The sequence below is a fragment of the Pipra filicauda genome, unplaced genomic scaffold (assembly GCF_003945595.2).
Source record: "Pipra filicauda isolate LSUMZ 115617 unplaced genomic scaffold, ASM394559v2 scaffold778_size94841_pilon, whole genome shotgun sequence".
Classification (NCBI taxonomy): domain Eukaryota; kingdom Metazoa; phylum Chordata; class Aves; order Passeriformes; family Pipridae; genus Pipra; species Pipra filicauda.
The window spans coordinates 15,957-32,993 of NW_024104951.1; the positions used below are offsets into that span (position 1 = coordinate 15,957).

At 53.1% G+C, this 17,037-nt stretch overlaps 2 protein-coding genes across 2 annotated transcripts; one reads left to right on the forward strand and one right to left on the reverse strand.

The window, feature by feature from the left end:
- Window positions 1-6,943: 6,943 nt before the first annotated feature.
- Window positions 6,944-7,864, forward strand: LOC113994827 (olfactory receptor 14J1-like; the record flags this gene model as incomplete). Its single annotated transcript, XM_027734263.2, has 1 exon — window positions 6,944-7,864. A coding segment is annotated over exon 1 (921 nt), but the record flags the coding sequence as incomplete, so codon positions are not given.
- A 6,145-nt stretch (window positions 7,865-14,009) lies between these two features.
- On the reverse strand, window positions 14,010-14,498 carry LOC113994828 (olfactory receptor 14J1-like; the record flags this gene model as incomplete). Its single annotated transcript, XM_027734264.2, has 1 exon — window positions 14,010-14,498. A coding segment is annotated over one exon (489 nt), but the record flags the coding sequence as incomplete, so codon positions are not given.
- Between the last annotated feature and the right edge of the window lie 2,539 nt (window positions 14,499-17,037).

Consider the following 17,037-nt stretch of genomic DNA (forward strand, 5'->3'; position numbering starts at 1 on the left):
AACGATCATACATTCCCACTGGTATGCTTGGTTACCATGGCAACCAGCATACATTCTCATTGCCATGGTCAGTTACCACGGCAACCATCATACATTGCCATTGGTACAGTCAGTTACCTTGGCAACCATCATAGACTCACATTGCTACGGTCGGTTACTATGGCAACCATCATACATTCCCATTCCTACAGTTGGTTACCATGGCAACCAGCATACAATCCAATCGCTACAGTCGGTTACCATGACAACCATCATACATTCCCATTCCTACCGTTGGTTATCATGGCAACCAACATACATTCTCATTGCTACAGTCAGTTACCATGGCAACCATCATAAAGTCCTGTTGCTATGGTCAGTTACCAAGGCAATCATCATACATTCCTTTTGCTACTGTCAGTTACCATGGCAACCACCATACATTCCCACTGCTACAGTCAGTTAACATGGCAACCATCATACATTCCCATTGCTGTGGTCAGTTACCATGGTAACCATAATACGGTCCACTGCTACAATCAGTTACCATGGTAACCATCATACAGCCGTGTTGGCACGATCAGTTAGCATGACAACCATCTGAATTCCAGTTTCTATGGTCAGTTACCATGGCAACCATCATACATTCCATTGTTACAGTCAGTTACCATGGCAATGATCATACATTCCCACTGGTATGCTTGGTTACCATGGTAACCATCATACAGTCCCGTTGCTATCGTCAGTTACCATGGCAACCAGCATACATTCCCATTCCTACGGTCAGTTACCATGGCAACCATCATACTTCCCACTGCTACGGTCAGTTACTATGGCAACCAGCATACATTCTCATTCCCACAGTCAGTTACCATAAGAGCCACCATACATTCCCATTGCTACAGTAGGTTACCATGGCAACCATCATACAGTCATGTTGCTATAGTCGTTTACCATGGCAACTAACATACATTCTTGTTCCTACGGTCAGATCCCATGGAAAACATCATGCATTCCTGTTGCTACAGTCAGTTACCATGGCAACCATCATACTTCCAGTTGCTACAGTCAGTTTATCATGGCAACCATGACACATTTCCATTGCTACGGTCAGTTACCATGGCAACTATCATACATTTCCTATTGCTTTAGACAGTTACCATGGCAACCAGCATACATTCCCACTGCTATGCTCAGTTACCATGGCAACCATCATACATTCCACTTGCTAGGGTCACTTACCATGGCAACCATCATGCATTCTTTATGTCATGGTTGGTTACCATGGCAACTATCATACATTTCCTATTGCTTTAGTCAGTTACCATGGCAACCATCACACATTCCCCTTGCTACAGTCAGTTACCATGGCAACCATCATACCTCCAGTTGCTACAGTCAGTTACCATGGTAAGCATCAAACATTTCCATTGCTTTGGTCTGTTACCATGGCAACCATCACACATTCCAGTTGCTAGGTCAGTTACCATGGCAACCATCATACATTCTTATTGCTATGGTTGGTTACCATGGCAACCAGCATACATTTCCATTGGTACGGTCAGTTACCACAGGAACCATAATACTTCCCACTGGTACAGTTGGTTACCATGGCAACCATCATACATTCCCATTGCTACACTCAGTTATCATGGCAATCATCATACAGTCTTATTGCTATGGTCAGTTACCATGGTAAGCATCACACATTTCCCACTGCAAAGGTCAGTTGCCATGGCAACCGTCATACAGTCCCATTGGTATGGTCAGTTACTATGGCAACCATCATACAGTCTCGTTGCTATAGTCAGTTACTCTGGCAACCATCATAGATTCCTGTTGCTATGATCGGTTGCCATGGCAAGTATCATACACTCCCATTGCTACGGTCAGTTACCATGGCAATGAGCATACATTTTTTGTTCTACAGTCAGTTACCATGGCAACCATCACACATTTAGGTTGCTACAGTCAGTTACCATTCATACATTCTTACTGCTATGGTCGGTTGCCATTGAAACCAGCATAAATTCCCATTGCTACAGTCGGTTACCCTGGCAACCAGCATACATTCCTGTTTCACAGTCAGTTACCACGGTAACCATCATACTTCCCACTGCTACGGTCGGTTGGCATTGTAACCAGCATACATTCCCGCTTTGATGGTTGGTTACTATGACAGCCATCATACATTCAAATTGCTACGGTCAGTTACCATGGCAACCATCATATTTCCCTTTGGTACAGTCAGTTACCATGGCAACCATCATACATTCTCATTGCCATGGTCAGTTACCATGGCAACCATCATACATTCCCATTGCTACGGTCAGTTACCACGGCAAGAATCAATCATTCCCGTTGCTACAGTCACCATGGCAACCATCACACATTTCCATTGTTACGGTTTGTTACCATGGCAACCATCATAGATTCTCATTCCTATGCTCGGTTACCATGGCAACCATCATACATTCCCATTGCTACAGTCAGTTACCATGGCAACCATCATACATTTCCATTTCTATGGGCAGTTATCATGGCAACCAGCATACATTCCTGTTGCCACGGTCTGCTACCATGGCAACCATCATACATTCTTATTGTTGTAGTCAGTTACCATGGCAACCAGCATACATTCCTATTGCTATGGTTAGTTTCTAAGGGAACCTCTTGGTTCCTCTTGGACAGAAGCAGATGCAGATGAGCCTCCCTGTTGCCCACCAACCTGCCAGCTGTGCTCTAAAGGCCTGTGTGCCAAGGGGGATCTTGAACAAGACCCTGCACAAACCTCTGGGACTCTTTGCATCCTGTCCTGGTGCCTTTCCAGTGAATTCCAGGGTTATCAAAGCCAACTGGAATGGGCTCTTTGTCTCACTCCACAATGTCACCCAAACCAGTCTCTCCTCTCACCCTCACCCACAAAAGTTCACCCAATTCCTTCATCCCTCAGAGCAGCTCCACAGGTCCCAGAAGCTCCTTCCCGCTGAGGACACCTCTCTCCTGCTCTTTCTCTCCTGGGTCTCCTTGGCCTTCTCTCCCAGCCCATCACAGCACCAAAACCTGGGAACTGTCTCAGCAGGCCTGGGCTGTTATTGCCTGCAAGTGGAAGGAAGAGAGACTTGGGGCTGCAGCTCCTCCTCCTGTGCCCCACACGCAGGGCATTGGGGCCTGTCTGGCTGCAGCCCCTCAGCGGGGGCACCGGGGTCAGAACAGACTTGCAGTGGGGAAAGCTGCTCTGAAAGCCCCGAGAGCTGGGCTGTGCAGAGGCTTTGCTGACAATGGCCTTGGGGGTGGACGTGCTGGGACTCAGGCCCAGGGGGAAAATCCCAGGCCTGATCCCTGAGGAGATCAGCACATGCTGCTGAAATGCTGGGGGAGAGCAGAGCCAGCAGAAGGAGGAAACAAGTGTGGACAGCCTGGGCTGATGGGATTTGGACTCGTGCCTGGCCCGGCCTTGGCTGGGCAGAGAAGGGACAGCCTTTGTATCCCTGCAGGGCTGGGATTCACTCCCTGCCCCAAAGGCCCCCAATGTGTCTGAGAAGCCCTGGGTGGTGCCTGTCCCACAACTGCTGGGAATGGGGACGGGCTTCCTGCACAGGCCCTGTGCTGTCCAGGGCAGCTGCTGCACTTGTGCTGCAGAGCCCTGGCACCTCCCCTGCACTACAGGCCCCTCTTTGGCTGTTCAATCCAGGCTCAGCTGCCCTCAATTAGGTTCAGCATTGAAGGGATGTCCAGGAGACAACTGCCATTGTACTCTGAGCACATGTAGAAAATACCCTGATAAAGAACAGGAGAGAGACCTCTCTCCCTGTGCCACCTGACTCCATTTGGTCACCTGAGCACCTCTAGGGGCTGCCCTGGACAGAAGGAACAGTGACAGGTTCCCCTGTCCTACATGTGGGTACTTTCTGCCACTCAAGTTGGCCAAAGCAATGTCCCAGCAGCCTCCAAGAAGATCCCACAGCTGCTGCCCTGTCCCTAGGAACTGCTCCACTGGAGCCTGCAGTTCCCAGCAGGAATCTCGGTCACCTCTGGCCCCTCAGAAGGAACCAGGGCTTTGTGTCCCAGCAGGTCACTCCTGGCTTTGGTCTTCCTTCATTCCCATGGGAGCTGGGACAAGGAGTCACTGCAGGGGCCTGTTTTGGGCCCACTGAGCTGGGGCAGGAGGAATCCCAGCCCATGGGGGTTGTGCAGGGAGCTGAGCGTCCTTCTGGCCCCAGGTCTGCAGAGCCACAAGGAGACACCTCTGTTGACTCAGCTGAGTCCCTTCCCTCAGTACAGGTGAAGGAGATCCCTCCTGGGCACTGTCTGGGTTTCCTGTCCAAGGATGGGACATGAAAAGGGGCCTCTAGAACTTAACTGTGTGTCTGTTTGGAGAAATGACAGTGCTGAAAGAAGTGTCTGTGCCCAGCTGAGAGAAGGAACATCATTATTTCCTTCAGCTGTGTGCCAGCAGGTTCCCCTGGAGGCCCAGGGACAGCTGGAGGAGCCCAGAGGGGCAGAGAAAGGGCTGCCTGGGGCTGTTGCTGTGCTGCTGAGCTGGGCCGGGCTCCTGGCACACAGGGAGCTCCTGGCAACAAAGAAGAGCTTCAAAGAGACAGCTCTGCCCAGGAGCAGCTCCTCTGCACAGCCCAGCAGGGCTGAGGGCACTGCCTGCAGCACCCAGAGCACAGGAGAGAAGGAACAGATGAGAGGCAGCCTGGGCTGGGAGGTGACTGAGCTCTCACCACAGGAGAAACCTTCCCAGGATTTGAAGGAAGAATTCTCTGGCTGTAGGAAAGTTCAGCTTCCCTTCCTGGAGGCATCTCCTCAAGCTGGCACATCCCACAGCTTCCAGGATCTCTCAGCAGGACTCTCCCAGTTGCTGCAGTGCAGGGGAAGTGGCCACATGGCAGAGCAGGGCAGGAGCTGCAGGCAGCAAGGGCAGAGAGGAGAAGGGAGCAGGAGGTTCAAGGGATCCTGGGCTGGGAGGACAGGGCAGAGCTGCTCAGGGCAGGAACCTTGCCAGCCCTTTGCCAGGTCAGGCTGTGGCTGCAGAGCAGTGCAGGGGAGTTCCTGCAAGTGCCTCTGCCAGCTGCCAAATGGCAGCAGTGGCAGGAGCTGTCAGGATGGCTCTGCTGGATTTGCTGGGGTGCAGCAGGAGAAGCTGCTGCAGAGCAGGACTTGCTGCTGCCCCCTCAGAGGCCCAGGGCCAGAAGGTTCCCTGTGCCAGGGCTGGCTGTGGGGTGGGAAGGTGGGGGTGCAGCCAGGGGTGCCCAGGGCTGTGGGGCAGAGCAGGGTCCTGCCCCCAGGGCTCTGTGTGCTGGGGCAGGGACTCTGCTGCCTGCCAGGGGCAGCTCTCAGCCCGGCCAAGGAGCTGCCACGGCCCTGCAGGGAGAAGGGGTGGGTGGAAGGAGTGACCCCTCAGGGCTGGGCAGGGCTGGGCAGGGCCCTTCAGCTGCAGGCTCAGGGCTCCTCACAGCTTCAGCTCCACCTGCTCCATTTCCAGGGGCCCTTCTCAGGAAGCACATCCCCCCAGAACACCTCCCCCTTCCCAGCCACCGCAGGGGCTCTGGGATCTGCTCTGCAGCCCCTGCCCAGGCAGAGCTGCCCCTGGGCACTGGGCTGGGGATGGCTCTGGCAGCACTGGCAGGGAGCTGAGCTGGGCACAGGCAGGGGCTGCTGGCAGGAACAGCTCCTCACCCAGAGACAGGCAGGCAGGGAGAGGGAGCTGCTGCCACAAGGGCTGGGCAGGGGGATGGGGGCCCCTCCCTGCTGTCCCTGTGGCACAGACCCCTTCCCTGAGCAGCTCCTGCCTGGGCTCCTTTCCCAGCCTAAGCAGAGCCTGTGCCCTCAGGCCCACGGGGGCTGGGCTGTGCATTGCCCTGCAGCAGCCAGAGCCCAGGCAAGGACAGGGCCCTGATTTCCAGCTGTCTCTCTGTGTCCCTCCTCCCTTGGCAGCAGCACTGTGGCATTTCACTGCCATCCCCTGCTGCCTGGGCTGTCCCTGTTCTCACCAGTTGGTTTTCTGAGCCAGTGTGTGGTTTTTGGGGGACAGGTTCCTGTGCAGACCCAAACCCTTTGGGTGCTGCTGTGGGGATGTGTCTGTGGCAGCCAAGTGCCCAAGTGCCCTCCAGGCACCTTCAGGGGATTCAGCTGTTTGCCTGGGTGTCCTGCAGGGCTGCAGGTGCCCTCCAGAAGGGCACAGCTCTGCCATAGGATCTCTGTGCTGCACAGGATCCCCATGGAGAAAACTCCTCAGTGCTAAATCCATGCAAATGCTCTGGGCAGCTGCAAGGAGCATTTTGTGTCTCAGCCCGGAAGGGGAGAGATGAAAAGGTGAGGAGTGGGTCAGTCTGTTCTTTGGACATGGATTCCTGGATCTCTGGGCAGTCTCTTTGGAGGGGAACAGTTGAGTGTGATGCTCCTCCAGCTCCAAGCTGCCAGCACAGGGCAGCTGAGCCCAGGACTGATGGGCAGAGCAGCTCTTCTCTCTGCACTAAGGGACCATCCCTGTGCCCCTTTAGAACCCACAAGAGTTGACCTGCAGTGCAAAAGAAATGTCACAGATTTCAAACCTCCACAACCACTCCTAAGTGTGGCAGGTGCAAGTGGGTGAACAAATCCAAAGAATTCCCTCAACTCAGTCCTTCATTTGGGCAAATTGCAAACAGCAAAGCTGAGAAGCTCTTGGATGTACCAAAAGTACATTTCATTTGAGATCACCCTGCATTCCCGGTTCCCTCTCCCGCAGAGCAAGAAGGAGTCCTTGGGAGCCCATCCCAGAGTTCCTGCTTCCAATGGTCCCCTCAGGCAGCAAAAGGCAGAGCTCAGGGGAGGGAGCTGCAGGGAGGTCTGAGAGAGGAGAGAGAGCCTGAGAGTGGGGTGGCTGAGACGGGTAATGTTTGGCTGCAGAAGCCTGGTCTAACTCAGCAGTGACTTTTCCTCCTCAACAGATCAAAATACTCTGAGGAAAGAGCAAATGTCCAACAGCAGCAGCTCCATGGCCCAGTTCCTCCTCCTGGCACTGGCAGACAGGCGGGAGCTGCAGCTCCTGCACTTCTGGCTCTTCCTGGCCATCTCCCTGGCTGCCCTCCTGGACAATGGCCTCATCCTCAGCGCCGTAGCCTGCGACCACCACCTGCACACCCCCATGGGCTTCTTCCTGCTCAACCTCTCCCTCACAGACCTGGGCTGCATCTGCACCACTGTCCCCAAAGCCATGCACAATTCCCTCTGGGACACCACAACCATCTCCTACATGGGATGTGTTGCCCAGGTCTTTTTACTTTTCTTTTTCATGTCAGCAGAGTTTTCCCTCCTCACCATCATGTGCTACGACCGCTACGTTGCCATCTGCAAACCCCTGCACTACGGGACCCTCCTGGGCAGCAGAGCTTGTGCCCACATGGCAGCAGCTGCCTGGGCCACTGGATTTCTCAATGCTCTGCTGCTCACAGCCAATACATTTTCCCTGCCCCTGTGCCAGGGCAATGCCCTGGGCCAGTTCTTCTGTGAAATCCCACACATCCTCAAGCTCTCCAGCTCACACTCAGGCTACCTCAGGGAAATTGGGCTCCTTGGGGTTAGTGTCTGTTTAGCATTTGGTTGTCTCATTTTCATTGTTTTCTCCTATGTGCAGATCTTCAGGGCTGTGCTGAGGATCCCCTCTGAGCAGGGACGGCACAAAGCCTTTTCCACGTGCCTCCCTCACCTGGCTGTGGTCACCCTCTTTGTCAGCCCTGGTGTATTTTCCTACCTGAAGCCTCCCTCCATCTCCTCCCCATCCCTGGATCTGGCACTATCAGTTCTGTACTCAGTGGTGTCCCCAGCACTGAACCCCCTCATCTACAGCCTGAGAAACCAGGAGCTCAAGGATGCCCTGAGGAAAATGATGACTGGATGCTTTTCAGGAGCAATCAAGTGCCTGTTTTCTGGTGTGTAGCATTCAGAATGGGATTCCTTAATGACCCAGCCTTCCTGCTCAGGTTTTTCGTGGAGGTCATCGGGTTCTTCTTGCAGTAATTTTTTCTGCAATGAAATATTATTATGCATCTGCCTTCTAATTTAGTGTCTACCCACTGAATTTGACCCAGAGATGTAAAAATGATGAATTGTTCTCTCTGGCTATTTAAAAAAAATAAAGGACCCTGCAGTGCCTTCTTTGTCCAAGACCCTTCTTCTCAGGTGTTCCTAAAGGACAGCACACTGCAGGACAGGGGGGATTTGCAAACGGGAAGGGGACAATAATCCCAGCCCAGCAGCACTGCCAGGGAGCAGCAGTGCTTGGTCTTTGCAGAGCTGCTCTCTTGCCACTTCCACACTGTCCTCCTGAGCCCCTTTCTCGGGGTAAGGCCTGAGTGCTCTCTGAGCACAGTCCTGGGGGGTGGAAGCCCTTGGAGCACAGGCAGGGACAGGCCCTGGCAACTTGTGAAGCAGAGCTGGGCTCCCTTCCAGCATCTCCAGGATGCTCTGGGATCCTATTGAGAGGACAGGGCATGGACTGGGTCACTTCTTCTTTGACCTTGCTCCAGGGCTGCAACTCTCAGGCAGTGTCCCCATGACACTCCTGCTCTCTGCTTTCCAGGTTCCATTTTCAGATCCAGTCTTCCCCTCCTGTTCCCAGGGACATCCTGGGAGTGCTTCAGAGCTGCCATCCTGGGGCAGCTCCTGCCCAGCGTGGGCAGGCACAAGGTCTCTCCAGCTGCTCCTCTCCCCTCCCCAGTGCCACTGTTTTCTGCAGCCTCCTCATCCTTGCCCAGCACAGCCCTCCTGGCACAGTTGGACACAGCCCTTGTTCTACCCCCTCCTCAGGCACCTGCCCAATCCCCTCAGCTCCAGCCTGATGGCCACAAACCTTCAGGGCAGGGAGGCACTGGGGAAAATGCTGAGGAAACCTTTCAGCTGCACTCAAATCCAATTGGAGGGGTTGGCCTCGAGGAAGAAATCCCTTCTCATTCTCCAGAACCACCAGGACAACCTGTGTTGTGTCCTGGGCACTCCTCTGGCAGTGTGGGATATGGAAAAGGTTTTGGTGTCAGGGATATTGAGAAGGCTGGGCAGTGTCACTGGGAGACCTCTCCCAAACCCTTGGAAAGGCCAGAGCCAGCCCAGAGCTTCCTGGGGCCTTGGCAAAGGCAGACATGGAACCAGTCTGCAAACAGGGCAGCAAGGAGGGTTGGCAGAGTTCCAGACTGCTCAGGCTCAGCAGGGAAGGGGAGAGGGTAAGTCCTGCTGCAGCCATTGCCAGGCATGGGAAGGACAAGGCAGGGATTGCAGAACCACTGTGGGAGGGAAAAGAAGAGGATGTTGTGTGCCCAGACTTTATCAACGCCCTTGACATGGTCTCCTGTGGTCTCCTTAGAGCCAGACTGGTGAGAGCTGGACTGAAGAAGTGGAAGATGTGGTGGGTGGGAAGTTGCTGAGTGAAGAGTGTCCAATAAAATCCATGGTACAAAGTCCTCCTGGTAGCATGGAAAGTTCACACTAAAGGTGAGGAAAAATAAATGTCACTCAAGGGGGACCCTTGTGGTGCAAGAGGTCACCCAGAGGGAGTCAGGATCAGCCCATGGCTTTGTGTTCCAGGGAACAGGCAGAGCTGGTGCAGAGCCATCAGGGAGGGTCTAGAAATGCTGCTGGGAGGGGGTGGGAAAGCAGGAGGGGCGTGTGCAGCCTGCAAGGCCAGAGCAGCAGCAGGGCCAGGGCAGGACAGCCTGCAGGAGAGATGGCCAAGGGCTCTGGCAGGGCTGCAAGGCCCAAAGGCACCCAGGCCTTTTCCCCTTGCCTCTGGCAGCTGCCTCTGCCACTCAGGCCACCACAAGCCACTTTCCTGGCAGGTTCTGCCCTTGGGTTCTGCCTCGCCCCTCCCTCAGCAGCCTGGCAGGGGTTGCCCAGTTTTGGGCCTTTGTTGTTCCTCCCCTCCCATCCCAGTGCCCCCCAAACAGCCCTGAGCCAGCCGGGAGGGACAGGATCTGCTGGGCCAGGGCCTGGGGCTCAGCCCTTGGCCTTTGTGCTCCACAAAACCAAGGCAGGCTTTGCTCAGCATTGCAGGGGCCTGCCCAGAGCCTTGGTCTGCCTGCACTCCTGGCCTCCAAGGAGCTGCTCCAAGGAGTCCCTGGGGAGGCTTTGGCAGTGCCTGCCCTCAGTGGGGCCCAGCAATGCTTCAAGGCACTTGCAGTTTGGCTTCTGACTTCTTGAGCAGCTGCTTCCATCTTCTCTCAGTACCTCAGGATCATGGGCTGGGCTGCAAACACACTGTGGGGCTCATTAAAATGCAGAAATCCCTCAGGATCTCTTTGTCTTCCTTTAATTGTCTTCAAGGCAATTTCAAAACAAGTCTTCAAAATTTGTACTTTTTTTCTTTTAATTCAAAAATGGATATTTTTTAGTTCAGAGGAGAGGTGATAGAGGTGTTCTCCAAGTGATCTTGATGCTGAGTGTCTCCTCAGGAGATCCACACTGACCCTGGATGATCATCCTTGCTCCTCACTCCCCAACCTCACCAGTTCTGACATGGCCCATCTTGGACTGACAGCTGATGCAGCTCCAAACACACTCTGGGACCCATTAAAACACTGAAAAACAAATTATTTTAAAATACTGAAAAACAAATTATTTCCCTATTCTTTGATTGTCTTCAAGTCTTAATGTCTTCTACAGCTAATTAGAGTTGTTTTGTAGTTTAGCTAAGGAGGAAGATTTTAAAGTGGAAGTCACAAAATATATATATTTTTTTGATGAAAGGGAATTATTTACACAATGCCTTGGGATGCAAGAGGAACAGGGCACTGTTATAAGTAATCAGAGAGTAAAATTTGCAGATCAAATAAAGTTGGGTTAAGGATGTTATAATGTTATATTTAATGCTTTGTCGAGTCACAAGTCTAAAGGTTGTGTAATGGTTAACCGCAAGTTCTGGTCAGCTGCAGACTAACAAAACCATGACACAGTGATGAATGGTCATGTTATCCCTTGCTATTCTAAAAAGTGCTTGTTTAAGTATATTTATAAGGAGCAGAGCGGATAAAACAAAAGGAGAGGGTCGACCACGAGGGTCGAATTAAGAAACCGTTACCTACAGTGGAAAATTCCAGCATCACGGTCCATAGAGACTATGGACAATTGAACTATTGGCTGATACCCCTCAGCAACAGGACAAGCCTGTGAAAAGAGGACCCAAACAGAGACCAGCCCGCGAAAGGGGAACCAAGCAGGACTTAGCCCGCGAAACAAGGACCAATGGAGGGATGACACGATACCAGGGGGAGGTGGTTGCAAAAGGGTATAAAAGATGATGTCTTGCTGTTCCCTTTGCGGACCGTGGCAGGAACAAGGGGTTTCCTCCGGTCGCCTGGCTAGCCGTTTTGCTTATTTGCCTTTAATAAATTCTTTTATATTTTCAAATCCAAATTTCTCTAGTCTATTGTTTATAACAGCACAAAGGATTTGTATCCAAAGAAGAGGGGGCAAAAGACGTTAGTAGCACTTAATCATTGACCAAGTGAACAGTTATCAAGTGATTCAACAGCATTTGCCACAATTTTAACAGTGACTGAATTAGAGATTCACAACAACATTCACCCCACAGTCAATTCACACCCACACCCAGGCAGAGATGTGTGCACACATCAATAGCTGGGGGTGGAAAGGTCCCTCTCCAAAATTCTTCTGCTGTCAGGGAAACACTCCCACCAATCCCTTTGTGTTTGCCACCAGACAAGGGTCCCAGCTGGAGGAGTGTTTGTGGAGGGGGATCAGAATTGTCCTGGGCATCAGCGCCGCTCTTTGGAGTGTTGCAAACTGGAGGGTTCCCGAGATGGGAGAGGCTGCCAGAGGTGTCCCACTGAGAGGGAGGTGCTGGGGAGCTGCCAGGGCCTCCCTCAGCCCCGCTGGGTGTGGGCTCACAAGGGGACTGGCTTTAGTTATCTGCTGAATTGCCATCCTGGGGTCAGGAATGACTGGAGTTTCCAAACTATTTGGGAATTGTATCCAAACAGTTTCAATTGGGTTACAACTCATGGAAGAAATGTTCCAAGGTTTTCAGGGGATGACTGATTATCCTGTGTTCCCCAGCTCTCACACCCATCCCAGTCAGCTGGATGGTTTATTGACAATGTGTCCCGAGGGGCGGCACCTCCGATGCCACAGAAACCCCTCCCCCTGGATTAGGAAACCTTTGGAATTCAGGAGCTGTTCCAGCGGAGCACGAAAATGAACAGCAACTTTCCCAAAGCCCAGACCCCAGCAGAACAAAGGCAGGCCCCATCAGTGTCAGAGCAAAGGTCCCCCATCCCTGTGTCCCTGTGGCCGCTGAGGCGGCAGCGCAGGCCCGAGGCGGTGCCGGGTCCCGGTGCAGCCGGGGCAGAGCGGCGGCTGCGCGAGCGGCAACCCCGGCGGTGAGTGCGGCAGCCCCGTGGGAGCGGCGGCTCCGGGCACAGACGCCGGCGGCAGCCGCTGTGGCTCGTGGAACCGAGTGGCCATTGGGACACTGCAGGGCCTCCTGGAATCCAGGGGCCGGTGGGACACTGGGGAGCCTCTTGGAGCCAAGGGAACCCTGGGATATTCTGGAACATCCTGGAATCAAGGAGCCATTGTGACACTGCGGGGCCTCAAGGAACCAAACGATCCAAGAGAAACTGTGGAATGTCAAGGAATCAAGTGGCCATTGTGACACTCCAGAACCTCATGGAACCAAGGAGCCATTGTGACATTGAGGGGCCTCATGGAACCAGAGGAACCCTGAGAGTTTTTGGAACGTCATGGAATCCAGGGGCCACTTCTGGCAGGATGCTCTGCTCTAAGAATACCTAAAAAATGGTCAGAGAATGCAAACAATTCAGGGTCTCTGTGGCGACTTACTGCTGGTGTCAAGGTGCTGTTTTTAATGTTGAATTATGTTAAAATCAAAATGATTCATGGAACTTCAAACACACATCCTGCTTTTTGAAGCAGGATTTGACAGAGAAGCTGCTCCCTGGCCTGCAAATATGTCTGGTAGTCAAACCCTTGATAAAAGCCTGGCCCAATTTTCCTGTGGCAGATTCTTCCCCAGACTTCCTTGAAGTGTGTGGAGCTTCTGCCATGAAGCAGGGACAGCTCTTCATGGTCACTGCCCAGGGGTTAAGTGAGAGAACTACCCCCTATCCTTGTGGGGTGAGTTACCTCAATCTCTGCTTCAGGATTGTTTCTTTTTGCTGGCTTTGATCCAATTGCTTTAATAGAATGACTTTGATAGACTGCACTGTCCTATCTGACACTATACTACTAGGAGGTTTTGGCTTTTATATGGTGTAGTAAATAATTCTCTTCAAGGTCTTTCATCTGTTCACTTGTCTGATCAATTTTCTGTTCATTTGTCATACTAAATCATTCATTTTATAGAAATATTTCTGATTTGCCATCACTAAAACCTGCAGGACAAAGTGATTGAATCACACCTCCATAATTCCTTCAGTCTAAACCAAACTCTGAGCCTGAGATTGGATCCAGCCACCCCCAGGCTCCTCTCTGAGAAGGAATTTAGAAAGCAAGGGGGTCCTTTCTGCACCTCGTAGCTCAACGAGACGGCTTCTGCCATCAACTTTGTCTGAGCCTTCCACCCCCCAGCCCCAAGCCGTGACACAGGGGCATGTCTTGTCCATGCAGGGCAAACATGGACTCCTGAGCTGGTCATCTGATGTCCCTCCTTGGAGGGAAGAACAAGCCCAATGGCCTGGGGTGAGAGGCCAGTGCTGGGAGCCTCTGGGCAAGGCTTGAAAGGAAAACACTGAATTGAAAATGGTGTTTATATCTATATAAATATATATAGATATTTATACACATATATATATATAAAGATTTTTTAGTGTGAACAAATTCTCACAAAAATAACACTCCTAGCAAGAGCAAAAAATTGAGAAGCTATGGTGGGCCTTTAATGAAGTGTATAACAGGATTGGTCCTTAATGAGGTCCATAACATGCAGAAGAAAGAGAGTTTATTGTTTCTGAAAAACACCCAGTTATCAGTTTCCTCAGGGCATCCTTGAGCTCCTGGTTCCTCAGGCTGTAGATGAGGGGGTTCAGTGCTGGAGGCACCACTGAGTACAGAACTGACAGGGCCAGATCCAGGGATGGGGAGGAGATGGAGGGGGGCTTGAGGTTGGAAAACATGATAGTGCTGAGGAACAGGGAGACCACAGCCAGGTGAGGGAGGCACGTGGAAAAGGCTTTGTGCCTTCCCTGCTCAGACGAGATCCTCAGCACAGCCCTGAAGATCTGCACATAGGAGAAAACAAGGAAAACAAAACAACCAAATGCTACACAGCAAATAACCACAATAAGCCCAATTTCCCTGAGGTAGCCTGAGTGTGAGCAGGAGAGCTTGAGGATGGGGGGGATTTCACAGAAGAACTGGCCCAGGGCATTGCCCTGGCACAGGGGCAGGGAAAATGTATTGGCTGTGTGCAGCAGAGCATTGAGAAAGCCAGTGGCCCAGGCAGCTGCTGCCATGTGGGCACAAGCTCTGTTGCCCAGGAGGGTCCCGTAGTGCAGGGGTTTGCAGATGGCAACGTAGCGGTCGTAGCACATGATGGTGAGGAGGAAATACTCTGCTGACATGAAGAAGAAAAAGAAAAAGAGCTGTGCAGCACATCCCGTGTAGGAGATGGTTGTGGTGTTCTGGAGGGAATTGTGCATGGCTTTGGGGACAGTGGTGCAGATGCAGCCCAGGTCTGTGAGGGAGAGGTGGAGCAGGAAGAAGCCCATGGGGGTGTGCAGGTGGTGGTCGCAGGCTACGGCGCTGAGGATGAGGCCGTTGGCCAGGAGGGCAGCCAGGGAGATGGCCAGGAAGAGCCAGAAGTGCAGGAGCTGCAGCTCCCGCCTGTCTGCCAATGCCAGGAGGAGGAACTGGGCCATGGAGCTGCTGCTGGACATTTGTTGTTTCTTAGCACAGGGTCTGTTCAGGAAAGGAAAGGACAGGGAACAGTTAAGACAGACCTCTGTGAAAAAGCCACTCCATTTCTAAGAGAAATTGATGTGTCAAATGTCACCAAATGCACTGCCAAGGAGTCAGTTTTACTCTGCTGCAGTGGGACATGGAATTTTTTTGGTAGAGCTGTCAAACACACAAGGAATGTCAGATGTAACAAACGTTGAATACAAAAGTGCCATCTCTACACTCAAAAGAGCTGGGCCTGCAGAGCAGAAGCTTAGTCTGAGCTTAGAATACTTTTGCCTGTGTTTTCTATTTTTACCATCACATCTGGAGAAAGTTCTTTTCCACTGCAGGAATCCTCATTTCTATGGCCCAGCACACAGTGCCCAGCAGAGCTGCAGGGAAGGGCCCCCAGAGCTGCCTGAACGCCCCCTCCCCCAGGCCTTGGGGGCTCTTGCCCCCCACTCCCTGCCCAGGGCTCTGCTGCCTGGAGCTGTCCCTGCCAGCAGCTGCTTCCCTGGGCCCAGGGCTGAGAAAGTAACACTGATGTATCCATAAGACAGTTTTGATGTCTGATACTCTCAGGTTCCATCCCCTCTAATCTAAAAGAATTCAAGTTTCAGTGTCTCCTCCTGTGCTCAGAGATTGATTTCCCTGTCACAGTCAGCACCCAGACAACCCAGAGTATAACACTGAAAGAACTGGTTCATTCTCTTTAAGGTACCCCCTGTCTGTCTGTGCCTCTTGCAAATACCTTCTGGGAAATTTCCTGCTTTGATCTGCAGCTGTGACCAGCCCTCATCCCTGCAGCCCACTGTGGAGATCAGAAGGACTCTGCCCTGCTCTGCCCTCCCCGGAGTTGTTCCTTCCCCACAGCCCTTCTCCCCCAGCCCCATGGCAGCTCCTTGGCCGGGCTGAGAGCTGCCCCTGGCAGGCAGCAGAGTCCCTGCCCCAGCACACAGAGCCCTGGGGGCAGGACCCTGCTCTGCCCCACAGCCCTGGGCACCCCTGGCTGCACCCCCACCTTCCCACCCCACAGCCAGCCCTGGCACAGGGAACCTCCTGGCCCTGGGCCTCTGAGGGGGCAGCAGCAAGTCCTGCTCTGCAGCAGCTTCTCCTGCTGCACCCCAGCAAATCCAGCAGAGCCATCCTGACAGCTCCTGCCACTGCTGCCATTTGGCAGCTGGCAGAGGCACTTGCAGCAACTCCCCTGCACTGCTCTGCAGCCACAGCCTGACCGTGGCAAAGGGCTGGCAAGGTTCCTGCCCTGAGCAGCTCTGCCCTGTCCTCCCAGCCCAGGATCCCTTGAACCTCCTGCTCCCTTCTCCTCTCTGCCCTTGCTGCCTGCAGCTCCTGCCCTGCTCTGCCATATGGCCACTTCCCCTGCACTGCAGCAACTGGGAGAGTCCTGCTGAGAGATCCTGGAAGCTGTGGGATGTGCCAGCTTGAGGAGATCCCTCCAGGAAGGGAAGCTGAACTTTCCTACAGCCAGAGAATTCTTCCTTCAAATCCTGGGAAGGTTTCTCCTGTGGTGAGAGCTCAGTCACCTCCCAGCCCAGGCTGCCTCTCATCTCTCTGCCTTCTCTCCTGTGCCCTGGGTGCTGCAGGCAGCGCCCTCAGCCCTGCTGGGCTGTGCAGAGGAGCTGCTCCTGGGCAGAACTGTCTCTTTGAAGCTCTTCTTTGTTGCCAGGAGCTCCCTGTGTGCCAGGAGCCCGGCCCAGCTCAGCAGCACAGCAACAGCCCCAGGCAGCCCTTTCTCTGCCCCTCTGGGCTCCTCCAGCTGTCCCTGGGCCTCCAGGGGAACCTGCTGGCACACAGCTGAAGGAAATAATGATGTTCCTTCTCTCAGCTGGGCATAGACACTTCTTTCAGCACTGTCATTTCTCCAAACAGACACAGAGTTAAGTTCAAGAGGCCCCTTTTCATGTCCCATCATTAGACAGGAAACCCAGACAGTGCCCAGGAGGGATCTCCTTCACCTGCCCTGAGGGAAGGGACTCAGCTGAGTCAACAGAGGTGTCTCCTTGTGGCTCTGCAGACCTGGGGCCAGAACCTGGCCCTTGGTGTCTCCTTGTGGCTCTGCAGCCCTGGGTCCACAACCCCCATGGGCTGGTCCAATTCCAGCTCAGTGGGCCCAAAACAGGCCCCTGCAGGCTCCAATGG